General features: G+C 45.2%; 1 protein-coding gene across 1 annotated transcript in view; it reads left to right on the forward strand.

Moving 5' to 3' along the window:
- Positions 1 to 2,518: 2,518 nt before the first annotated feature.
- The window catches only part of LOC106595745 (dual 3',5'-cyclic-AMP and -GMP phosphodiesterase 11A), a 31,694-nt gene continuing 7,434 nt past the window's right edge, over positions 2,519 to 26,778 (forward strand). Inside the window, exons 1-10 of the mRNA XM_082959618.1 lie at positions 2,519 to 3,718; positions 6,641 to 6,799; positions 11,444 to 11,533; positions 12,165 to 12,305; positions 14,028 to 14,092; positions 14,230 to 14,350; positions 19,585 to 19,660; positions 19,784 to 19,851; positions 22,577 to 22,669; positions 26,084 to 26,134. Of these exons, the coding sequence (XP_082815744.1) occupies positions 2,939 to 3,718; positions 6,641 to 6,799; positions 11,444 to 11,533; positions 12,165 to 12,305; positions 14,028 to 14,092; positions 14,230 to 14,350; positions 19,585 to 19,660; positions 19,784 to 19,851; positions 22,577 to 22,669; positions 26,084 to 26,134 (1,644 nt within the window). The 5' untranslated portion in view covers positions 2,519 to 2,938. The remainder of the gene's footprint in view (positions 3,719 to 6,640; positions 6,800 to 11,443; positions 11,534 to 12,164; positions 12,306 to 14,027; positions 14,093 to 14,229; positions 14,351 to 19,584; positions 19,661 to 19,783; positions 19,852 to 22,576; positions 22,670 to 26,083; positions 26,135 to 26,778) is intronic.

Genomic DNA, 26,778 nt, shown 5'->3' on the forward strand with positions numbered 1-26,778 from the left:
TAGCTAAATAAAAAAATGTGTCTGTGCTGCTGTTGTTAACCTTACCCAGGCAGGTAGCCTGGTGGTTCGAGTGTAGGAGTATTAACTGAAAGGTTGCTGGATCAAATCCCCAAACTGAAAACGTAAAAATTGGTCGTCTTGAGCAAGGCAGTGAACCCATGGATGTTGATTAAGACAGCCCCCTGCATCTCTCTGATTCAGAGGGGTTGGGTTAAATGCGGAAGACACATTTCAGTTGTGCCACTGACTAGGTATCCCCCTTTCCCATGCAGGACTCAATTGCAAAAGAGATGTTAAACATAGAAAGACGCCTGAACAGAGTCATTGCTTCTGTTTTTCAGGAGAAACGAAAGTTAAGTTGAAAATGACTGTATCCTTGAAAACGAGAAATATCCACTTCCTGTGGACTCTGCGGGGAGCGATGTAATTGTAAAATGAGTTCTAGAAAGAAAGAAAAAAACAGTGGGTAAATCCAGCTGCTGGTTTTGGCAGGAACATCTATAGTACACAGTGTAAAAACGGCTCGAAAATACAGAATGTTATATAAAAATATAAAATAGTAGGATTGGAGTAAGATTGTGTCCTTGGCCTTTAGTCATCACCATCATTACTGTTAGTCCTACCACTCAGCCTTTAGTCATGACCATCATTACTGTTAGTCCTACCACTCAGCCTTTAGTCATGACCATCATTACTGTTAGTCCTACCACTCAGCCTTTAGTCATCACCATCATTACTGTTAGTCCTACCACTCAGCCTTTAGTCATCACCATCATTACTGTTAGTCCTACCACTCAGCCTTTAGTCATCACCATCATTACTGTTAGTCCTACCACTCAGCCTTTAGTCATCACCATCATTACTGTTAGTCCTACCACTCAGCCTTTAGTCATCTCCATCATTACTGTTAGTCCTACCACTCAGCCTTTAGTCATCACCATCATTACTGTTAGTCCTACCACTCAGCCTTTAGTCATCACCATCATTACTGTTAGTCCTACCACTCAGCCTTTAGTCATCACCATCATTACTGTTAGTCCTACCACTCAGCCTTTAGTCATCTCCATCATTACTGTTAGTCCTACCACTCAGCCTTTAGTCATCACCATCATTACTGTTAGTCCTACCACTCAGCCTTTAGTCATCACCATCATTACTGTTAGTCCTACCACTCAGCCTTTAGTCATCTCCATCATTACTGTTAGTCCTACCACTCAGCCTTTAGTCATCACCATCATTACTGTTAGTCCTACCACTCAGCCTTTAGTCATCACCATCATTACTGTTAGTCCTACCACTCAGCCTTTAGTCATCACCATCATTACTGTTAGTCCTACCACTCAGCCTTTAGTCATCACCATCATTACTGTTAGTCCTACCACTCAGCCTTTAGTCATCACCATCATTACTGTTAGTCCTACCACTCAGCCTTTAGTCATCACCATCATTACTGTTAGTCCTACCACTCAGCCTTTAGTCATCACCATCATTACTGTTAGTCCTACCACTCAGCCTTTAGTCATCACCATCATTACTGTTAGTCCTACCACTCAGCCTTTAGTCATCACCATCATTACTGTTAGTCCTACCACTCAGCCTTTAGTCATCACCATCCTTACTGTTAGTCCTACCACTCAGCCTTTAGTCATCACCATCATTACTGTTAGTCCTACCACTCAGCCTTTAGTCATCACCATTATTACTGTTAGTCCTACCACTCAGCTTTTTCTGTTGCATATTATCAACTATTGTTGTTTATCCAGAAGGATGGGAATCCCAAATGGCACGCTATTCCCCATATAGGGCACTACTTTTTACCAGAGCCTATGAGGATGGTCCAAAGTAGTGCACTTTATAGGGAATAGGGTGCCATTTTAGACGCAAGCATAGTGTTTTAATAATGTAATTAAAATGTGCATATGGATAGTAAATCACACTGTAAATAACAAATTGTGCTCCATAAACTTCAACGTTGGTGTTCCATATCTGAGACCAGAGGGAGGATTATTTATCTGCTGTATAAAGTGGTAATTGGCTTCTCAAGGTGTGCTGGGCTGGCTAGTGTCTGTCTACAAAGGAGAACATTAATATTAATATTAATGTTCTCTCTTCTTTTTCTCCCTCTCTATCTCACTCTGTTCTTTTCCACACACACACACACACACACACACACACACACACACACACACACACACACACACACACACACACACACACACACACACACACACACACACACACACACACAATCACACACAATCACACACACACACACACACACACACACACACACACACACACACATATAATATATTTGGCTGCAGTCACTCTAAAATGATTCAAAGGAAATGTAATATAATATTCTCATTCATTTTAAATTGGAGCCCTGTAAAGAGAGAGAGCTCGTGTCTGAAATGACACCCTATTCACTCATCATAGGCCCTGGCAAAAAGCAGTGCACTAAATATGGAATAGGGTGCTATTTCAAGTGTCCCTGGCAAATAAAGAGAGAGAGAGCAGCAACTTTTACTGCTACAGGCAAGCGGACAGTGCTTTCCTCCTGATCTGCATTGTAGAAGCTTTAGAATCACCAAGGCATCTGGTGCTGTAGTCTCAGCTGACTGACACATAGCCCCTCAACTTGCTACACTCGGCGTCATCAATTTAGTCTCAAGAAGTAAACATAATTCATTAATCATTTATTTAATACTCTAGCTGAAAATCTCTGCTCGCAGCATTCCATAGAAGAGGACGACGACGGATTGTTTTAAATTGCAGCAGGGAGTAAATGAAGAGCTGAAACAGCATCCTCTCTCTCTCTCTCTCCTCCAGAACCTGAACGACAGTCTGTTCCAGAGCACCTCATGAATTGACTTGGTAACTCCTGTTATTCTGATATTATTCTGCTTCTTCTTAAGGTCTTTTATTATTTTCCCCGATGACTACTTTTGACTTCTCTGATGTGGAAGCGTTTTTGGACTGCCACCCGGACCTCTTTGAGGACTATGTCGTGCGTAAAGGAAAATGCGATACGGTGAGCAGGTGGTTGAAGGACCATCAGCCGTCCAAAGTCTCCCTTGCCGAGGAAAAGCGTGGCGGAGTGCCCAGGGACCCCCTCTGGCCGACCAACCCTGACGGTCTCCGACGCCGCTCCTCCCACATGGAGCTCCGACGGAACTTCGCCCGGTCCAAAGCCACCACCGCGCACAGAACCTACGACGAGCACGCCAGTCACAGGGAACACGATGATTCCCAGTCCAGCATGAGACGCCGAGCGTTACTGCGCAAAGCTAGTTCTTTGCCGCCAACAACCGGGCACATTCTGAGCGCCCTTCTGGAATCCAGGGTCAATGTGCCCCAGTACGCTTCCAGTGCCATCGACTACAAATACAGACTGAAGGAGACCAACGAGAGGGAGTTCTTCCTTGAGTTGGTGAAAGATGTCTCCAATGACCTGGACATGACCAACCTGAGTTATAAGATCCTAATCAATGTGTGTATCCTGGTGGATGCGGATAGGTGCTCGCTGTTCCTAGTTGAGGGACCCTCTCACAAGAGAACGCTCGTGTCTAAGTTATTCGACGTGCACCTGGGCACCACCGTGCGACCCTCTTCGAGCACTCTGAACTCTAACGAGGTGCAGGTGCCGTGGGGAAAGGGCATTATCGGATACGTGGCAGAGCATGGGGAGACTGTAAACATACCCAACGCATATGAGGTAGACATTAGCAATGTGGAAACATCAGGTTTCCTAAATTAGAACTATCACTGCAAACCCCAAATGCAAAATTGTCATATTTCATTTGGACTCAATACTATTAGTGGGATATAGAATCTAAATACCATGACATTAAAAGTGTGTGAATCCTCTATGGATACGATCTACACAAAATACTCTGTAATGTCAAAGTGGAAGACAAAATGTGAAACGGCATCCTTTCAGCTCTCTCTCTCTCTCTCTCTCTCTCTCTCTCTCGCTCTCTCTCTCTCTCTACAGAACCTGAACAACAGTCTGTTCCAGCTGAAACGGCATCCTCTCTCTCTCTCTCTCTCTCTCTCTCTCTCTCTCTCTCTCTCTCTCTCTCTGTCTCTCTCTCTCTGTCTCTCTCTCTCTCTCTCTCTCTCTCTCTCTCTCTCTCTCTCTCTCTCTCTCTCTCTCTCTCTCTCTACAGAACCTGAACAACAGTCTGTTTAATCCATTTTAAATTCAAGGTTGTAAAACATTTTTGGGGGGACAAAGTAAAGGGGTGTGAATACTTTCTGAAGGTGCTGTATATCCTTCCCGTATCAGGACACCTCCGTTTTATGCTGTCATCCACACATTATCACCATGACAACAATTGGAGCAAAACATTATGTGTAATTATTACAATTACATTAACAAAAATACTGCCCCTCCACCATCGTTTCCTTCATAGACAGGGATATGAAAATCATGGCCATTTCATTCCCTGCAAGGCTGCAAGCTCCATCTCTCACCATCTCCGGAGTCCCATCCACCAGTCGCGCGCTATACATCGTTATATCACGGCCGTGGGCGCCTCGCGAGGCAGAGGCAACATGTTGACGTTGGTCGGGTCTCGTGGGAACTGGGTATCTGGCGGATCTAGACAACAGGCTAGCAGGAATAGAGCAGCCTCGTGTGGTTTTGAGAGATGTTAAGCCCAGTCCTAGGACCCAGTGGACCAATTTATTTTACATGTGTCTTCCCAAATGGCACCCTATTCCCTCCATAGTGCACTACTTTTGAAAATATAGTGCAGGCCCTGTTGGGCAATAGGGTCACATTTGGGATATAAATTTGTATTAGAGCAATAAGGTGTACGTGTAACTGCCAAAATAAAGGAAACACTTGAGTAAATGAGAGATACATGTATATAGACACCAGGTGTGGTTGCTGAGTTAATTAAGCAATTCACATCCCATCATGCTTAGGGTCATGTATAAAAATACCCGATTGCCCATTATTTTGGCTACTATGGCTAGAAGAAGATATCTCAGTGACTTTGAAAGAGGGGTCTCAAAGGAGCATAGTGGGTTTAAAGAGATTGTGTGGGGGTGTCTCAGTCACCAGATCTCAACCCAATTCAACACTGATGGGAGATTCTGGAGCGGCGCCTGAGACTGTGTTTTCCACCACTATCAAATTATGGAATTTTTGTGGAAGAATGAAAAAAATCAAAATAATGTTGTATTGTCACATACACCTGGATAGGTGCAACAAAATGTGTTGTTTTACAGGGTCAGCCATTTTTCATTTAACTAGGCAAGTCAGTTAAGAACATATTCTTATTTTCAATGACGGCCTACGAACACTGGGTTAACTGCCTTGTTCAGGAGCAGAACGACAGATTTTTACCTTGTCAGCTCAGGAATTTGATCTTACAACCGTTCAGTTACGAGTCCAATGCTCTAACCACTAGGGTACCTGCCGCCCCAGCCATACGGCACCCCGGGAGTAAATTAGGGTTAAGTGCCTTGCTCAAGGGCACATCAACAGATTTTTCATTTTGTTGGCTCAGGTATTGGAACCAGCCACCTTTCAGTTACTTTCCCAACGCCCTCCAATAGTTCCAGGTACTGACTCGTGGAGGCCCAAAGCCCTCCAATAGTTCCAGGTACTGACTCGTGGAGGCCCAAAGCCCTCCAATAGTTCCAGGTACTGACTCGTGGAGGCCCAAAGCCCTCCAATAGTTCCAGGTACTGACTCGTGGAGGCCCAAAGCCCTCCAATAGTTCCAGGTACTGACTCGTGGAGGCCCAAAGCCCTCCAATAGTTCTAGGTACTGACTCGTGGAGGCCAAAAGCCCTCCAATAGTTCCAGGTACTGACTCGTGGAGGCCCAAAGCCCTCCAATAGTTCCAGGTACTGACTCGTGGAGGACCAACGCCCTATTAAGACACTTTATGTTGGGGTTTCCATTATTTTGGCAGTTACCTGTAGGTCTCTGGTGCACTGCACATAAGAATACCATGTAGCTCTCGCTGCAGTGCTGTAGGCTACATTAACACAGTACACTGCAGTGCTATAGGATACATTAACACAGTGCACTGCAGTGCTGTAGGCTACATTAACATAGTACACTGCAGTGCTGTAGGATGCATTAACACAGTACACTGCAGTGCTGTAGGATGCATTAACACAGTACACTGCAGTGCTGTAGGCTACATTAACACAGTACACTGCAGTGCTGTAGGCTACATTAACACAGTACACTGCAGTGCTGTAGGATGCATTAACACAGTACACTGCAGTGCTATAGGATACATTAACACAGTGCACTGCAGTGCTGTAGGCTACATTAACACAGTACACTGCAGTGCTATAGGATACATTAACACAGTGCACTGCAGTGTTTTGACCCATATTAACTAGGCTACAGTCGTTCCCTAATATACTGATATTTCCTCCCATCAAATCTATTCTGTCGGTTCAGATTGATTTTAGGCTGTCTCTGATTTCTGAATTTAAAAAAAGATGTGTATATGTGTTTCTATTCGTTTGTGTGTGTGTGTGTGTGTGTGTGTGTGTGTGTGTGTGTGTGTGTGTGTGTGTGTGTGTGTGTGTGTGTGTGTGTGTGTGTGTGTGTGTGTGTGTACAGTATTTGTAACATTTCCTCTCCTATATGTCTCCTCCTGTAGGACCATCGGTTCAGTGACGAGATAGACAAGCTGACCGGCTATAAGACCCAGTCCATCCTGTGTATGACCATCTGTAACAGTGATGGAGAGGTCATCGGGGTTGTGCAGGCCATCAACAAGAACCCAATCGGAACACCTTTTACTGAGGACGACGAGAAGGTCAGTCCACAGCACACCTGAGTTCACAATACTATTAGAAGTCATTTCAAATCCTTTAGCTGGGCTTGATTGAGCTTGTCTGGCTTCATGGACCAATAGAAGAGTGGTAAAACTAAAGTTCCTGTACAATGAGAATTCATTATTGTCATTGACAACAAATCCACTATCTCCACCAATGGGAAATCAGTGTTACTGTCTCAGAATCAAGCTTTTAAAAAACCTGGAATATACCTTTACCTTATTATTTCACACACAGGAATATCCAATAAGAACTAACCCCAATACAGATGTTGCAGCTATAGGGCTTTCACTACTAACCCCAATACAGATGTTGCAGCTATAGGGCTTTCACTACTAACCCCAATACAGATGTTGCAGCTGTAGGGCTTTCACTACTAACCCCAATAGAGATGTTACAGCTATAGGGCTTTCACTACTAACCCCAATAGAGATGTTACAGCTATAGGGCTTTCACTACTAAACCCCAATACAGATGTTACAGCTATAGGGCTTTCACTACTAACCCCAATAGAGATGTTACAGCTATAGGGCTTTCACTACTAAACCCCAATAAAGATGTTGCAGCTATAGGGCTTTCACTACTAACCCCAATACGGATGTTGCAGCTATAGGGCTTTCACTACTAACCCCAATACGGATGTTGCAGCTATAGGGCTTTCACTACTAAACCCCAATACAGATGTTACAGCTATAGGGCTTTCACTACTAACCCCAATACGGATGTTGCAGCTATAGGGCTTTCACTACTAACCCCCAATAGAGATGTTACAGCTATAGGGCTTTCACTACTAAACCCCAATAGAGATGTTACAGCTATAGGGCTTTCACTACTAACCCCAATACGGATGTTGCAGCTATAGGGCTTTCACTACTAACCCCAATACGGATGTTGCAGCTATAGGGCTTTCACTACTAACCCCAATACAGATGTTGCAGCTATAGGGCTTTCACTACTAACCCCAATACAGATGTTGCAGCTATAGGGCTTTCACTACTAACCCCAATACGGATGTTGCAGCTATAGGGCTTTCACTACTAACCCCAATACGACAGCATGCTTCACGCCCCCCACCGCTATAGGGCTTTCACTACTAACCCCAATACGGATGTTGCAGCTATAGGGCTTTCACTACTAACCCCAATACGGATGTTGCAGCTATAGGGCTTTCACTACTAACCCCAATACGGATGTTACAGCTATAGGGCTTTCACTACTAACCCCAATACGGATGTTGCAGCTATAGGGCTTTCACTACTAACCCCAATACGGATGTTGCAGCTATAGGGCTTTCACTACTAACCCCAATACGGATGTTGCAGCTATAGGGCTTTCACTACTAACCCCAATACGGATGTTGCCGCTATAGGGCTTTCACTACTAACCCCAATACGGATGTTGCAGCTATAGGGCTTTCACTACTAACCCCAATACGGATGTTGCCGCTATAGGGCTTTCACTACTAACCCCAATACGGATGTTGCAGCTATAGGGCTTTCACTACTAACCCCAATACGGATGTTGCAGCTATAGGGCTTTCACTACTAACCCCAATACGGATGTTACAGCTATAGGGCTTTCACTACTAACCCCAATACGGATGTTGCAGCTATAGGGCTTTCACTACTAACCCCAATACGGATGTTGCAGCTATAGGGCTTTCACTACTAACCCCAATACAGATGTTACAGCTATAGGGCTTTCACTACTAACCCCAATACGGATGTTGCCGCTATAGGGCTTTCACTACTAACCCCAATACGGATGTTGCAGCTATAGGGCTTTCACTACTAACCCCAATACGGATGTTGCCGCTATAGGGCTTTCACTACTAACCCCAATACGGATGTTGCAGCTATAGGGCTTTCACTACTAACCCCAATACGGATGTTGCCGCTATAGGGCTTTCACTACTAACCCCAATACGGATGTTGCAGCTATAGGGCTTTCACTACTAACCCCAATACGGATGTTGCCGCTATAGGGCTTTCACTACTAACCCCAATACGGATGTTGCCGCTATAGGGCTTTCACTACTAACCCCAATACGGATGTTGCCGCTATAGGGCTTTCACTACTAACCCCAATACGGATGTTGCCGCTATAGGGCTTTCACTACTAACCCCAATACGGATGTTGCCGCTATAGGGCTTTCACTACTAACCCCAATACGGATGTTGCCGCTATAGGGCTTTCACTACTAACCCCAATACGGATGTTGCCGCTATAGGGCTTTCACTACTAACCCCAATACGGATGTTACAGCTATAGGGCTTTCACTACTAACCCCAATACAGATGTTACAGCTATAGGGCTTTCACTACTAACCCCAATACGGATGTTGCCGCTATAGGGCTTTCACTAATGTACATATTTTTTCACATATTGGTGCTATTCAACTATTTCCTGTGAATTCGTTTTTTCTCTCTTAGTGGCAACTTGATTTTTGTTTTGACATCCTAAATGGCACCCTATTCCTTACATGGTGCACTACTTTAGACCAGGACTCTATGGGCCCTACGTAGGGAATGGCACCCTATTCCCTACATGATGCACTACTTTAGACCAGGACTCTATGGGCCCTACGTAGGGAATGGCACCCTATTCCCTACATGATGCACTACTTTAGACCAGGACTCTATGGGCCCTACGTAGGGAATGGCACCCTATTCCCTACATGATGCACTACTTTAAACCAGGACTCTATGGGCCCTACGTAGGGAATGGTGTGAGTAATGAACATGGAGCCATTTGGGATTAGCCGCGGAGTTCTCCTTAATGCCCACCAGGTGGCAGGATTTAGTTAAACAAGACTGTCAACTCTTTTTCAACACTTTATGCATTCTTCAAAAGAGTGATAGATACAGACTCATTTTTATGAACACATGCAATCCTTGGCAACCCCTTGTTAAAATAATTTTCACAGATGCATGCTATTTGGGATCCATGTTATTTGGGATCCATGTTATTTGTGATCCATGCTATCTGTGATCCATGCTATCTGTGATCCATGCTATTTGGGATCCATGCTATCTGTGATCCATGCTATTTGGGATCCATGCTCTCTGGGATCCATGCTATTTGTGATCCATGCTATTTGTGATCCATGCTATCTGGGATCCATGCTATTTGTGATCCATGCTATCTGGGATCCATGCTATTTGTGATCCATGCTATCTGGGATCCATGCTATCTGTGATCCATGCTATTTGGGATCCATGCTCTCTGGGATCCATGCTATCTGGGATCCATGCTATTTGTGATCCATGCTATCTGGGATCCATGCTATTTGTGATCCATGCTATTTGGGATCCATGCTATTTGTGATCCATGCTATCTGGGATCCATGCTATCTGGGATCCATGCTATTTATGATCCATGCTATCTGTGATCCATGCTATCTGTGATCCATGCTATTTGGTATCCATGCTATCTGTGATCCATGCTATTTGTGATCCATGCTATCTGTGATCCATGCTATTTGTGATCCATGCTATCTGTGATCCATGCTATTTGTGATCCATGCTATTTGTGATACATGGTATTTGGTATCCATGCTATTTGTGATCCATGCTATCTGTGATCCATGCTATTTGTGATCCATGCTATTTGTGATCCATGCTATCTGTGATCCATGCTATCTGTGATCCATGCTATCTGGGATCCATGCTATCTGTGATCCATGCTATTTGTGATCCATGCTTTTGCTAGTCTGTTTGAACCTAGTCTTTGAGAGAAATGGCAGCACATATCAAAGAGTTGGGTTGAGACGTAGGTTCAGTGTGTGTTGGAAAATAGGTCTGGGTCTAGGCAGTACCCCACGGCTGGTTTTGAACGGCCGACAGTCTGCTTAACAGTAAACCAATTAAAAAAGACTCAATCTTACGTAAGTGACTGCTTGTTGTCTAGCACATTCAGAATACCTACTTACTACCTGAGTCATTCATTTACTAAATCAATACTCCATTAAGAGGAAAGCAACCAGCTGTGTTAATAGACGTTGAAGAAAAGAAGAACGTTATTAATGGTGAACTAGCCACCAACACACACACATACACACACACACACACACACACACACACACACACACACACACACACACACACACACACACACACACACACACACACACACATACACACACACACACATACACACACACACTTACACACACACATACACACACACACACACACACACACACACACACACATACACATACACATACACACATACACACACACATACACACACACATACACACACACACATACACACATACACACACACATACACACACACATACACACACGCATGCACACACCAACACACACGCATGCCCGCACGCATGCACACACGCATACGCATACACACACACGCATACACACACGCATACACACACGCATACACACACGCATGCACACACGCATACACAGATACGCTTGACGGCCCAAAACGTTTGTTAAATCCCACTGATGGATTTTGTGACTTGGCTGTTTAGAAGGAACAAAGAAAAGTTGAGATCAGACTCCAACCACTGAATTATAGATGTTGTTTTTCCTGTTTATCATTTAGCCTCAGAACTAGAACTATTTTTGTCTTCTCCTCTGCTTTCCCCCCATCAGGTGCTGCAGATGTATCTACCGTTCTGTGGAATATCCATCTCCAATGCCAAGTTGTTTTCAGAGTCTCGGAAGGAGTACGAGAGGAGCAGAGTGAGTTGGCTCATACACTCTTAGAGAAAAGGCTTCCAAAATGGTTCTTTAGCTGCCCCCATGGGATAACCCTTTTGGTTCCAGGTTCCAGAGAGCCTGTCTGTCTCTCACGTAGCCTGTCTGTCTCTCACATAGCCTGTCTCTCTCACATAGCCTGTCTGTCTCTCACATAGCCTGTCTGTCTCTCACATAGCCTGTCTGTCTCTCTCACATAGCCTGTCTGTCTCTCACATAGCCTGTCTGTCTCTCACATAGCCTGTCTGTCTCTCACATAGCCTGTCTGTCTCACATAGCCTGTCTGTCTCTCACATAGCCTGTCTGTCTCTCAATTTATGTTGATTTAGACTTCCAACCATGAACAAGATGATTAGTACTGAATATGTAAGCCATCATTTAGATGTCTTATTGCATTTAAAGGGACAAACAGTTTACTGTACATATTGAATCTACTGTTCACAACAAAAAATGGGAAAACATGTTGTCTTACAACAATCACAAGCTAAATGTTTTACCCTCTGAGGAGTTGTACACTACACCGTTCTCCAGACTCTCTATCTCTCTATCTCTCTCTCTCTCTCCATTTCTTAGACAAATAGAGAGAGTGGTCAGTGTTGTTGTTGTGCTCCTCCAGGCTCTGCTAGAGGTGGTGAATGACCTGTTTGAGGAACAGACAGACCTGGAGAAGATAGTGAGGAAGATCATGCAGAGAGCTGTGACCCTGCTGCAGTGTGAACGCTGCTCTGTGTTGCTGCTGGAGGACATACACTCACCTGTGAGACTGACCTCTCCCCTCTTCTCCTCTGCTTCCTTCTCCCCGGCTCCTCTCCCCTCTTCTCCTCTGCTTCCTTCTCCCCGGCTCCTCTCCCCTCTTCTCCTCTGCTTCCTTCTCCCCGGCTCCTCTCCCCTCTTCTCCTCTGCTTCCTTCTCCCCAGCTCCTCTCCCCTCTTCTCCTCTGCTTCCTTCTCCCCGGCTCCTCTCCCCTCTTCTCCTCTGCTTCCTTCTCCCCAGCTCCTCTCCCCTCTTCTCCTCTGCTTCCTTCTCCCCGGCTCCTCTCCCCTCTTCTCCTCTGCTTCCTTCTCCCCAGCTCCTCTCCCCTCTTCTCCTCTGCTTCCTTCTCCCCGGCTCCTCTCCCCTCTTCTCCTCTGCTTCCTTCTCCCCGGCTCCTCTCCCCTCTTCTCCTCTGCTTCCTTCTCCCCAGCTCCTCTCCCCTCTTCTCCTCTGCTTCCTTCTCCCCGGCTCCTCTCCCCTCTTCTCCTCTGCTTCCTTCTCCCCAGATCCTCTCCCCTCTTCTCCTCTGCTTCCTTCTCCCCGGCTCCTCTCCCCTCTTCTCCTCTGCTTCCTTCTCTTCGACTCCTCTCCTTCCCCTCCTCTGCTTTCTTCTCCCTGGCTCCTCTCCCCCTCCTTCTCTCATTTCTCTCCTCTCCTCCATGAATGTGTCATAAACAATAAACTCACCTGTGAGACCTCAGCTCTTCTCTCCTCCTTTATTTTCTTAATTTCTCTTTCCTTCTGTTTTCCCTATCCAATACTTTGCTCTCCAATTCTCCCTTCTCCAATTCTCCCTTCTCCAATTCTCCCCTCTCATATTCTCCCCTCTCCAATTCTCCCTTCTCCAATTCTCCCTTCTCCAATTCTCCAATTCTCCCCTCTCATATTCTCCCCTCTCCAATTCTCCCCTCTCCAATTCTCCCTTCTCCAATTCTCCCCTCTCCAATTCTCCCCTCTCCAATTCTCCCTTCTCCAATTCTCCCTTCTCCAATTCTCCCTTCTCCAATTCTCCCTTCTCCAATTCTCCCCTCTCCAATTCTCCCTTCTCCAATTCTCCCTTCTCCAATTCTCCCTTCTCCAATTCTCCAATTCTCCCTTCTCCAATTCTCCCTTCTCCAATTCTCCAATTCTCCCTTCTCCAATTCTCCCTTCTCCAATTCTCCCTTCTCCAATTCTCCCTTCTCCAATTCTCCCTTCTCCAATTCTCCCTTCTCCAATTCTCCCTTCTCCAATTCTCCAATTCTCCCTTCTCCAATTCTCCCTTCTCCAATTCTCCCTTCTCCAATTCTCCAATTCTCCCCTCTCCAATTCTCCCTTCTCCAATTCTCCCTTCTCCAATTCTCCCCTCTCCAATTCTCCAATTCTCCCTTCTCCAATTCTCCCTTCTCCAATTCTCCAATTCTCCCTTCTCCAATTCTCCCTTCTCCAATTCTCCAATTCTCCCCTCTCCAATTCTCCAATTCTCCCTTCTCCAATTCTCCAATTCTCCCTTCTCCAATTCTCCCTTCTCCAATTCTCCCTCTCCAATTCTCCCTTCTCCAATTCTCCCCTCTCATATTCTCCCCTCTCAAATTCTTCCCTCTCATATTCTCCCCTCTCATATTCTCCCCTCTCATATTCTCCCCTCTCAAATTCTCCCCTCTCATATTCTCCCCTCTCCAATTCTCCCCTCTCCGATTTTCCCCTCTCTAATTCTTCCCTCTCCAATTGTGTGCATTTTAACCAGGTGGTAAAGTTCTCAAAGACCTTTGAGCTCATGTCTCCCCTGTGCAACATGGACCGTGACATCAGGTGAAGTCTCCGCTGCTTAGGAGAAGATATTTTAATAGTTATACATAACAATTGATAGGAAGTACTGACGTCCTCCTGTATCCCCAATCCATGTATTTGGCATTTCTTGAGAGTGTGTGTCTCTTTGACAAAGTCAGCATGGAGAAGCTGTCCTGCTCTGATTGGCTGATCAATAACAGCATTGCTGAGCTGGTGGCATCCACGGGACTGCCTGTCAACATCAGCGACGTCTGTCAGGACCCCCGCTTTGATGCTGAGGTGGGGCACCAATCACTCACAATCAACACACGCACGGACACACACACACACACACACACACACACACACACACACACACACACACACACACACACACACACACACACACACACACACACACACACACATTTGGACACACACATGCACACGCAGGCACGCACGTACATAGGTAGGATCTTAATTTGAGCCAGTTTGCTACAGCAGGAAAATAATCCTGCAGAAAGAGGAAATGTGATTATTATGTGGATTATGATTAATGCAAATGTTTTGTAGGGGGTTGATACATTTTTTGTTCCTGACAAACCTGACATTTTAAAGTGGAAATTACAAACTTTGAAAGCCTTTTTAAAACCTTGAATACACTGCAGGTTTGCATTTCCTTCTGTGCAGGAACATTCTCAGCAACAAAAGAGTGATTCAATTAAGATCCTACATCTGTATGCGCGTGCACACAAATCAAATCAAATGTATTTATATAGCCCTTCTTACATCAGCTGATATCTCAAAGTGCTGTACAGAAACCCAGCCTAAAACCCCAAACAGCAGGCAATGCAGGTGTAGAAGCACGGTGGCTAGGAAAAACTCCCTAGAAAGGCCAAAACCTAGGAAGAAACCTAGAGAGGAACCAGGCTATGAGGGGTGGCCAGTACTCTTCTGGCTGTGCTGGGAGGAGATTATAACAGCACATGGCCAAGATGTTCAAATGTTCATAAATGACCAGCATGGTCAAATAATAATAATCATAGTAGTTGTCGAGGGTGCAACAAGTCAGAAACTCAAGAGTAAGTGTCAGTTGGCTTTTTCATAGCCTATCTTTGAGAGTATCTCTACCGCTCCTGCTGTCTCTAGAGAGTTGAAAACAGCAGGTCTGGGACAGGTAGCACGTCCGGTGAACAGGTCAGGGTTCCAGCAGGTCTGGGACAGCAGGTCTGGGACAGGTAGCACGTCCGGTGAACAGGTCAGGGTTCCATAGCCGCAGGCAGAACAGTTGAAACTGGAGCAGCAGCACGGTCAGGTGGACTGGGGACAGCAAGGAGTCATCATGCCAGGTAGTCCTGAGGCATGGTCCAAGGGCTCAGGTCCTCCGAGAGAGAGAAAGAAAGAAAGAAAGAATTAGAGAGAGCATATTTAAATTCACACAGGACACCGGATAAGACAAGAGAAATACTCCAGATGTAACAGACTGACCCTAGCCCCCCGACACATAAACTACTGCAGCATAAATACTGGCGGCTGAGACAGGAGGGGTCAGGAGACACTGTGGCCCCATCCGATGAAACCCCCGGACAGGGCCAAACAGGCAGGATATAACCCCACCCACTTTGCAAAAGCACAGCCCCCACACCACTAGAGGGATATCTCCAACCACCAACTTACCATCCTGAGACAAGGCCAAGTATAGCCCACAAAGATCTCCGCCATGACACAACCCAAGAAGGGGGGCCAACCCAGACAGGAAGACCACGTCAGTGACTCAACCCACTCAAGTGACGCACCCCTCCCAGGGACGGCATGAAAGAACACCAGTAAGACAGTGACTGTAATAGGGTTAGAGGCAGAGAATCCCAGTGGAGAGAGGGGAACCGGCCAGGCAGAGACAGCAAGGGCGGTTCGTTGCTCCAGCCTTTCCGTTCACCTTCACACCCCTGGGTCAGACTACACTTAATCATAGGACCTACTAAAGAGATGAGTCTTCAGTAAAGACTTAAAGGTTGAGACTGAGTCTGCGTCTCTCACATGGGTAGGCAGACCAGTCCATAAAAATGGAGCTCTATAGGAGAAAGCCCTGCCTCCAGCTGTTTGCTTAGAAATTCTAGGGACAATTAGGAGGCCCGCGTCTTGTGACCGTAGCGTATGTGTAGGTATGTACGGCAGGACCAAATCGGAAAGATAGGTAGAAGCAAGCCCATGTAATGCTTTGTAAGTTAGCAGTAAAACCTTGAAATCAGCCCTTGCCTTAACAGGAAGCCAGTGTAGGGAGGCTAGCACTGGAGTAATATGATCAAGTTTTTTGGTCCTCGTCAGGATTCTAGCAGCCGTATTTAGCACTAACGGAAGTTTATTTAGTGCTTTATCCGGGTAGCCGGAAAGTAGAGCATTGCAATAGTCCAACCTAGAAGTAACAAAAGCATGAATTAATTTTTCTGCATCATTTTTTAACAGAAAGTTTCAGATTTTTGCAATGTTACGTAGATGGAAAAAAGCTGTCCTTGAAACAGTCTTGATATGTTCTTCAAAAGAGAGATCAGGGTCCAGAGTAAAGCCGAGGTCCTTCACAGTTTCATTTGAGACGACTGTACAACCATCCAGATTAATTGTCAGATTCAACAGAAGATCTCTTTGTTTCTTGGGACCTAGAACAAGCATCTCTGTTTTGTCCGAGTTTAAAAGTAGAAAGTTTGCAGCCATCCACTTCCTTATGTCTGAAACACAGGCTTCTAGCGAGGGCAATTTTGGGGCTTCACCATGTTTCATTGAAATGTACAGCTGTATGTCATCCGCATAGCAGTGAAATTTAACATTATGTTTTCGAATGACATCCCCAAGAGATAAATTATATAGTGAAAACAATAGTGGTCCTAAAACGGAACCTTGAGGAACACCGAAATTTACAGTTGATTTGTCAGAGGACAAACCATTCACAGAGACGAACTGATATCTTTCCGACAGATAAGATCTAAACCAGGCCAGAACTTGTCCATGTAGACCAATATGGGTTTCCAATCTCTCCAAAAGAATGTGGTGATCGATGGTATCAAAAGCAGCACTAAGATCTAGGAGCACGAGGACAGATGCAGAGCCTCGGTCTGACGTCATTAATAGGTCATTTACCACCTTCACAAGTGCAGTCTCAGTGCTATGATGGGGTCTAAAACCAGACTGAAGCGTTTCGTATAGATTATTTGTCTTCAGGAAGGCAGTGAGTTGCTGCGCAACAGCTTTTTCGAAAATTTTTGAGAGGAATGGAAGATTCGATATAGGCCGATAGTTTTTTATAATTTCTGGGTCAAGATTTGGCTTTTTCAAGAGAGGCTTTATTACTGCCACTTTTAGTGAGTTTGGTACACATCCGGTGGATAGAGAGCTGTTTATTATGTTCAACATAGGAGGGCCAAGCACAGGAAGCAGCTCTTTCAGTAGTTTAGTTGGAATAGGGTCCAGTATGCAGCTTGAAGGTTTAGAGGCCATGATTATTTTCATCATTGTGTCAAGAGATATAGTACTAAAACACTTTAGTGTCTCCCTTGATCCTAGGTCCTGGCAGAGTTGTACAGACTCAGGACAACGGAGCTTTGGAGGAATACGCAGATTTAAAGAGGAGTCCGTAATTTGCTTTCTAATGATCATGATCTTTTCCTCAAAAAAGTTCATGAATTCATTACTGCTGAAGTGAAAGCCATCCTCTCTTGGGGAATGCTGCTTTTTAGTTAGCTTTGCGACAGTATCAAAAATAAATTTTGGATTGTTCTTATTCCCCTCAATTAAGTTGGAAAAATAGGATGATCGAGCAGCAGTGAGGGCTCTTCGATACTGCACAGTACTGTCTTTCCAAGCTAGTCGGAAGACTTCCAGTTGGGTGTGGCGCCATTTCCGTTCCAATTTTCTGGAAGCTTGCTTCAGAGCTCGTGTATTTTCTGTTTACCAGGGAGCTAGTTTCTTATGACAAATGTTTTTAGTTTTTAGGGGTGCAACTGCATCTAGGGTATTGCGCAAGGTTAAATTGAGTTCCTCAGTTAGGTGGTTAACTGATTTTTGTCCTCTGATGTCCTTGGGCAGGCAGAGGGAGTCTGGAAGGGCATCAAGGAATCTTTGGGTTGTCTGAGAATTTATAGCATGACTTTTAATGCTTCTTGGTTGGGGTCTGAGCAGATTATTTGTTGCGATTGCAAACTTAATAAAATGGTGGTCCGATAGTCCAGGATTATGAGGAAAAAATTAAGATCCACAACATTTATTCCATGTGACAGAACTAGGTCCAGAGTATGACTGTGGCAGTGAGTAGGTCCAGAGACATGATGGCTCTGAAAGCCTTTTGGAGTGGGTCTGTGGACTTTTCCAAGTGAATATTAAAGTCACCAAAAATTTGAATATTATCTGCGATGACTACAAGGTCCGATAGGAATTCAGGGAACTCAGTGAGGAACGCTGCATATGGCCCAGGAAGCTTGTAAACAGTAGCTATAAAAAGTGATTGAGTAGGCTGCATAGATTTCATGACTAGAAGCTCAAAAGACGAAAACGTCGTTGTTGTTTTTTTTTTTTGTAAATTGAAATTTGCTATCGTAAATGTTAGCAACACCTCCGCCTTTGCGAGATGCGCGGGGATATGGTCACTCGTGTAACCAGGGGGTGAGGCCTCATTTAACACAGTAAATTCATCAGGCTTAAGCCATGTTTCAGTTAGGCCAATCACATCAAGATTATGATCAGTGATTAGTTCATTGACTATAACTGCCTTGGAAGTGAGGGATCTAACATTAAGTAGCCCTATTTTGAGATGTGAGGTGTCACAATCTCTTTCAATAATGGCAGAGATGGAGGAGGTCTTTATACTAGTGAGATTGCTAAGGCGAACACCGCCATCTTTAATTTTGCCCAACCTAGGTCGAGGCACAGACACGGTCTCAATGGGGATAGCTGAGCTGACTACACTGACTGTGCTAGTGGCAGACTCCACTAAGCTGGCAGGCTGGCTAACAGCCTGCTGCCTGGCATGCACCCTATTTCATTGTGGAGCTAGAGGAGTTAGAGCCCTGTCTATGTTCGTAGATAAGATGAGAGCACCCCTCCAGCTAGGATGGAGTCCGTCACTCCTCAACAGGCCAGGCTTGGTCATGTTTGTGGGTGAGTCCCAGAAAGAGGGCCAATTATCTACAAATTCTATCTTTTGGGAGGGGCAGAAAACAGTTTTCAACCAGCGATTGAGTTGTGAGACTCTGCTGTAGAGCTCATCACTCCCCCTAACTGGAAGGGGGCCAGAGACAATTAATCGATGCCGACACATCTTTCTAGCTGATTTACACGCTGAAGCTATGTTGTGCTTGGTGACCTCTGACTGTTTCATCCTAACATCGTTGGTGCCGACGTGGACACACACACACCACACACACACACACACACACACACACACACACACACACACACACACACACACACACACACACACACACACACACACACACACAGATGTGTGGGCGTGCACACACAGTAACATTCCACTCCGTACTCCCCAGACGGATCAAGCCTCAGGATTCCACATCAGATCAGTACTATGCGTCCCCATCTGGAATCGGACTCATCAGATAATAGGTGGGTTCACCAGTCTGTTCAGCCATCCACTGTCACTTGAAAACCACTCTGTCTTTTTACCTTTCTGCTATTCCACCCGTTCAATGATTACAAATATTGATGTATTTTCTGTACTGTTCTAAGGGGTTGCCCAGATTCTAAATCGCCTGGACAGGAGGACGTTCAATGATGCAGATCAAAGACTGTTTGAGGCAAGCTCCCTCTCCACTGAGGTTCTATCTATATCTATATATCTATAAGGAGACAGTGGGTTGAGCAGGTTCTATCTATCTATATCTATATATGTATGATGAAACAGTGGATTGAGCAGGTTCTATCTTTCTATATCTATATATGTATGATGATACAGTGGATTGAGCAGGTTCCATCTATCTATATCTATATATGTATGATGAGACAGTGGATTGAGCAGGTTCCATCTATCTATATCTATATATGTATGATGATACAGTGGATTGAGCAGGTTCCATCTATCTATATCTATATATGTATGATGAAACAGTGGATTGAGCAGGTTCTATCTATCTATATCTATGTATCTATGATGAGACAGTGGATTGAGCAGGTTCTATCTATATCTATATACACTGCTCAAAAAAATAAAGGCAACACTTAAACAACACATTGTAACTCCAAGTCAATCACACTTCTGTGAAATCAAACTGTCCATTTAGGAAGCAACACTGATTGACAATAAATTTCACATGCTGTTGTGCAAATGGAATAGACAACAGGTGGAAATTATAGGCAATTAGCAAGACACCCCCAATAAAGGAGTGGTTCTGCAGGTGGGGACCACAGACCACTTCTCAGTTCCTATGCTTCCTGGCTGATGTTTTGGTCACTTTTGAATGCTGGCGGTGCTTTCACTCTAGTGGTAGCATGAGACGGAGTCTACAACCCACACAAGTGGCTCAGGTAGTGCAGCTCATCCAGGATGGCACATCAATGCGAGCTGTGGCAAGAAGGTTTGCTGTGTCTGTCAGCGTAGTGTCCAGAGCATGGATGCGCTACCAGGAGACAGGCCAGTACATCAGGAGACGTGGAGGAGGCCGTAGGAGGGCAACAACCCAGCAGCAGGACCGCTACCTCCGCCTTTGTGCAAGGAGGAGCAGGAGAAGCACTGCCAGAGCCCTGCAAAATGACCTCCAGCAGGCCACAAATGTGCATGTGTCTGCTCAAACGGTCAGAAACAGACTCCATGAGGGTGGTATGAGGGCCCGACATCCACAGGTGGGGGTTGTGCTTACAGCCCAACACCGTGCAGGACGTTTGGCATTTGCCAGAGAACACCAAGATTGGCAAATTCGCCACTGGCGCCCTGTGCTCTTCACAGATGAAAGCAGGTTCACACTGAGCACGTGACAGACGTGACAGAGTCTGGAGACGCCGTGGAGAACGTTCTGCTGCCTGCAACATCCTCCAGCATGACCGGTTTGGCGGTGGGTCAGTCATGGTGTGGGGTGGCATTTCTTTGGGGGGCCGCACAGCCCTCCATGTGCTCGCCAGAGGTAGCCTGACTGCCATTAGGTACCGAGATGAGATCCTCAGACCCCTTGTGAGACCATATGCTGGTGCGGTTGGCCCTGGGTTCCTCCTAATACAAGACAATGCTAGACCTCATGTGGCTGGAGTGTGTCAGCAGTTCCTGCAAGAGGAAGGCATTGATGCTATGGACTGGCCCGCCCGTTCCCCAGACCTGAATCCAATTGAGCACATCTGGGACATCATGTCTCGCTCCATCCACCAACGCCACGTTGCACCACAGACTGTCTAGGAGTTGGCGGATGCTTTAGTCCAGGTCTGGGAGGAGATCCCTCAGGAGACCATCCGCCACCTCATCAGGAGCATGCCCAGGCGTTGTAGGGAGGTCATACAGGCACGTGGAGGCCACACACACTACTGAGCCTTATTTTGACTTGTTTTAAGGACTTTACATCAAAGTTGGATCAGCCTATAGTGTGGTTTTCCACTTTAATTTTGAGTGTGACTCCAAATCCAGACCTCCATGGGTTGATAAATTGGATTTCCATGGATTATTTGTGTGTGATTTTGTTGTCAGCACATTCAACTATGTAAAGAAAAAAGTATTTAATAAGATTATTTCTTTCATTCAGATCTAGGATGTGTTGTTTAAGTGTTCCCTTTATTTTTTTGAGCAGTATATGTATGATGAGACAGTGGATTGAGCAGGTTCTATCTATCTATATCTATATATGTATGATGAGACAGTGGATTGAGCAGGTTCTATCTATCTATATCTATATATGTATGATGAGACAGTGGATTGAGCAGGTTCTATCTATCTATATCTATATATGTATGATGAGACAGTGGATTGAGCAGGTTCTATCTATCTATATCTATATATGTATGATGAGACAGTGGATTGAGCAGGTTCTATCTATCTATATCTATATATGTATGATGAGACAGTGGATTGAGCAGTCAGATGGAACAGAGTAAATAGACATTTCAATGTCATAGATTTAGCTGGTGGTAACTTGTGGAATAGACACTGGCTGGAATGCGGTTTTAACCCATCAGTATTCAGGATTAGACCCACCTGTTGTATAATAGATATTATAAACTGTGTGGTTCGAGCCCTGAATGCTGATTGGCTGACAGCCATGCTATATCAGACCATATACCATGGGTATGACAAAATATTTATTTTTACTGCTCTAATTACATTGGCAACCAGTTTATAATAGCAATAAGGTGCCTCTGTGGTTTGTGATATATGGCCAATATACCACGTCTAAGGGCTGTATCCAGGCACTCCGCGATGTGTCGCGCTTAAGAACAGCCCTTAGCCGTGGTATATTGGCCATATACCACACCCCCTCATTACTTATTGTTAATTAGAAAGCTGTTTTATAGGTAGAAACGTTTTTCTACCCTGTCTCCATACAGGCCTTTGTGATATTCTGTGGGCTGGGGATCAACAACACCATGATGTACAATCAAGTGAAGAAGACCTGGGCCAAGCAGTCTGTGGCCCTGGATGTGAGCATTGATAGTTTGCGTCCCAAATGGTCAAAAGTAGTGCACTATAAAGGGCTTAAGGTACAATTTGGGACTGAATTTGGGACTGAACCACTGAACCACTCACTAGGCATTTAGGATATAATATTTTTTAAATGTGCCTTTCGTGAACTAACACTCTCACTTGACTTTTCCCCCCCTAATAGCTTTGACTTTACTGATAGCTGTTTCACTGAGAGAAAATGTACTTACTATGACTGAGATATGTGGTTGTCCCACTTAGCTATCTTAAGATGAGTGCACTAACTGTAAGTCGCTCTGGAAACAGTGTCTGGTAAATGACTGAAATGTGAATGTAAAATGAAAATGTTAGCATGCATTTAGTTTTACTTGTATTTAAGAGCAGTTGGAGGCTACGGAAGGAGAGTTGTATGGCATTGAAGCTCGTCTGGAGGGTAGTTAACACAGTGTCCAAAGAAGGGCCAGAAGTATACAGAATGGTGTTGTCTGCGTAGAGGTGGATCAGAGACTCACCAGCAGCAAGAGCGACATCATTGATGTATACAGAGAAAGAGTTGGCCCAAGAATTGAACCCTGTGGCACCCCCATAGAGACTGCCACAGGCCCAGACAACAGGCCCTCCGATTTGACACACTGAACTCTATCGGAAAAGTAGTTGGTGAACCAGGCGAGGCCATCATTTGAGAAACCGAGGCTGTTGAGTCTGCTGATGAGGATGTGGTGATTGACAGAGTCGAAAGCCTTGGCCAGGTCAATGAAAACGGCTGCACAGTATTGTTTCTTATCAATGGCGGTTAAGATATCGTTTAGGACCTTGAGCGTGGCTGAGGTGTACCCATGACCAGCTCTGAAACCAGCTTGCATAGTGGAGAAGGTACGGTGGGATTCGAAATGGTCAGTAATCTGTTTGTTAACTTGGCTTTCGAAGACCTTAGAAAGGCAGGGTAGGATAGATATAGGTCTGTTGCAGTTTGGGTCAAGAGTGTCCCCCTTTGAAGAGGGGGATGACCGGAGCTGCTTTCCAATCTTTGGGAATCTCAGACGACACGAAAGAGAGGTTGAACAGGCTAGTAATAGGGGTTGCAACAATTTCGGCAGATAATTTTAGAAAGAAAGGGTCCAGATTGTCTAGCCCGGCTGATTTGTAGGGGTCCAGATTTTGCAGCTCTTTCAGAACATCAGCTGACTGGATTTGGGAGAAGGAGAAATGGGGAAGGCTTGGGCGAGTTGCTGTGGGGGTTGCAGTGCTGTTGACCGGGGTAGGGGTAGGGGTAGCAAGGTGGAAAGCATGGCCAGCCGTAGAAAAATGCTTATTGAAATTCTCAATTATAGTGGATTTATCGGTGGTGACAGAGTTTCCTATCCTCAGTGCAGTGGGCAGCTGGGAGGAGGTGCTCTTATTCTACATGGACTTTACAGTGTCCCAGAACTTTTTTGAGTTTGTGTTGCAGGAAGCAAATTCATGCTTGAAAAAGCTAGCCTTGGCTTTTCTAACTGCCTGTGTATATTGGTTTCTAACTTCCCTGAAAAGTTGCATATCACGGGGGCTGTTCGATGCTAATGCAGAACGCCACAGGATGTTTTTGTGCTGGTTAAGGGCAGTCAGGTCTGGAGAGAACCAAGGGCTATATCTGTTCCTGGTTCTACATTTCTTGAATGGGGCATGCTTATTTAAGATGGTGAGGAAGGCATTTTTAAAGAATAACCAGGCATCCTCTACTGACGGGATGAGGTCAATATCCTTCCAGGATACCCGGGCCAGGTCGATTAGAAAGGCCTGCTCGCTGAAGTGTTTCAGGGAGCGTTTGACAGTGATGAGTGGAGGTCGTTTGACCGCTGACCCATTACGGATACAGGCAATGAGGCAGTGATCGCTGAGAACTTGGTTGAAAACAGCAGAGGCGTATTTAGAGGGCAAGTTGGTTAGGATGATATCTATGAGGGTGCCCGTGTTTACGGCTTTGGGGTTGTACCTGGTAGGTTCATTGATAATTTGTGTGAGATTGAGGGCAACAAGCTTAGATTGTAGGATGGTGATAAGCATGTCCCACTTTAGGTCACCAAGCAGCACGATCTCTGAAGATAGATGGGGGGCAATCAGTTCACATATGGTGTCCAGAGCACAGCTGGGGGCAGAGGGTGGTCTATAGCAGGCGGCAACGGTGAGAGACTTGTTTTTAGAGAGGTGGATTTTTAAAAGTAGAGGTTCAAATTGTTTTGGTACAGACCTGGATAGTAGGACATAACTCTGCAGGCTATCTCTGCAGTAGATTGCAACACCCCCTTTGGCTGTTCTATCTTGTCTGAAAATGTTGTAGTTAGGGATGGAGATTTCAGAGTTTTTGGTGGTCTTCCTAAGCCAGGATTCAGACACGGCTAGGACATCTGGGTTGGCAGAGTGTGCTACAGCAGTGAATAAAACAAACTTAGGGAGTAGGCTTCTAATGTTAACATGCATGAAACCAAGGTTTTTACGGTTACAGAAGTCAACAAAAGAGAGTGCCTGGGAAATAGGAGTGGAGCTAGGCACTGCAGGGCCTGGATTCACCTCTACATCGCCAGAGGAACAGAGGAGGAGTAGGATAAGGGTATGGCTAAAAGCTATGAGAATTGGTCGTCTAGGACGTCCGGAACAGAGAGTAAAAGGAGCAGGTTTCTGGGGGCGATAAAATAGATTCAAGGTATAATGTACAGACAGAGATATGGTAGGATGTGAATACAGTGGAGGTAAACCTATGCATTGAGTGATGATGAGAAAGATATTGTCTCTAGAAACATCATTGAAACCAGGTGATGTCATCGCATATGTGGGTGGTGGAACTGAAGGGTTGGATAAGGTATATTGAGCAGGGCTAGAGGCTCTACAGTGAAATAAGCCAATAAACACGAACCAGAACAGCAATGGACAAGGCATATTGACATTAAGGAGAGGCATGCTTAGCCGAGTGATCATAAGGGTCCAGTGAGTAGTGAGATTGGTTGGGGTCATGGCGATTCAGACAGCTAGCCGGGCCATGGGTAGCAAGCTAGCAGAAGACGGAGGTCTGTTTTTAGCCACCTCGTGCGTTTCCGTCAGTAGATTAGTGGGGTTCCGTGTGGTAGAGGGGACCAAATCCAATTGGCAAAATAGTTATAGTTATAGATAAAGAGGGAGAGATATAATGAGAGAGATATATAAATAGAGAGAGAGAGAGAGATAAAAAGAGATAGAGAGATATAAAGAGAGAGAGAGATATAAAGAGAGAGAGTTATATAAAGAGAGAGAGAGATAAAGAGAGAGAGATATATAAAGAGAGAGAGATAAAGAGAGAGAGATATATAAAGAGAGAGAGATAAAGAGATAAAGAGAGAGAAATATAAAGAGAGAGAGAGAGAGAGTCCATGAGTCAATGATGATGTTTTCTCCTCCCTCAGATGCTGTCCTACCATGCCACATGCTCCAAGGTAGAGGTGGACAGACTCAAGGTATGTCTGAGAATTACATTACATGTAGAAGAAATAGAAAAACAAACAAACAAACAAAACAAACAAAATCTACAAGATAATAATCAAAACAGGTATCCATGTAGAAGTCACCTGGTTACTTTCCCAGGGGTGTATTCACTAGGAACCAAACAGCAGAAAACGGAATGAAACAGGGAAGAATCTACCTGAATTTGTCCAATAGAAACGTCAATTTTCGTTGCAAAACGTTTTGTTACGTCCAACTAATGCGTACACCCCAGGACTATCATGAAGTGGGACTGGTGAGGTGTGGAGGTGGATGTGGGGGTCGGAGGACCTATCATAAAGAGGGACTGGAGGGACTGGTGAGGGGTGGAGGTGGATGTGGGGGTCGGAGGACCTATCATAAAGAGGGACTGGAGGGACTGGTGAGGGGTGGAGGTGGAGGTGGGGGTCAGAGGACCTATCATAAAGAGGGACTGGAGGGATTGGTGAGGGGTGGAGGTGGAGGTGGAGGTCAGAGGACCTATCATAAAGAGGGACTGGAGGGATTGGTGAGGGGTGGAGGTGGAGGTGGGGTCAGAAGACCTATCATAAAGAGGGACTGGAGGGACTGGTGAGGGGTGGAGGTGGAGGTGGGGGTCAGAGGACCTATCATAAAGAGG

The sequence above is a fragment of the Salmo salar genome, chromosome 02 (assembly GCF_965601325.2).
Source record: "Salmo salar chromosome 02, fSalSal1, whole genome shotgun sequence".
Classification (NCBI taxonomy): domain Eukaryota; kingdom Metazoa; phylum Chordata; class Actinopteri; order Salmoniformes; family Salmonidae; genus Salmo; species Salmo salar.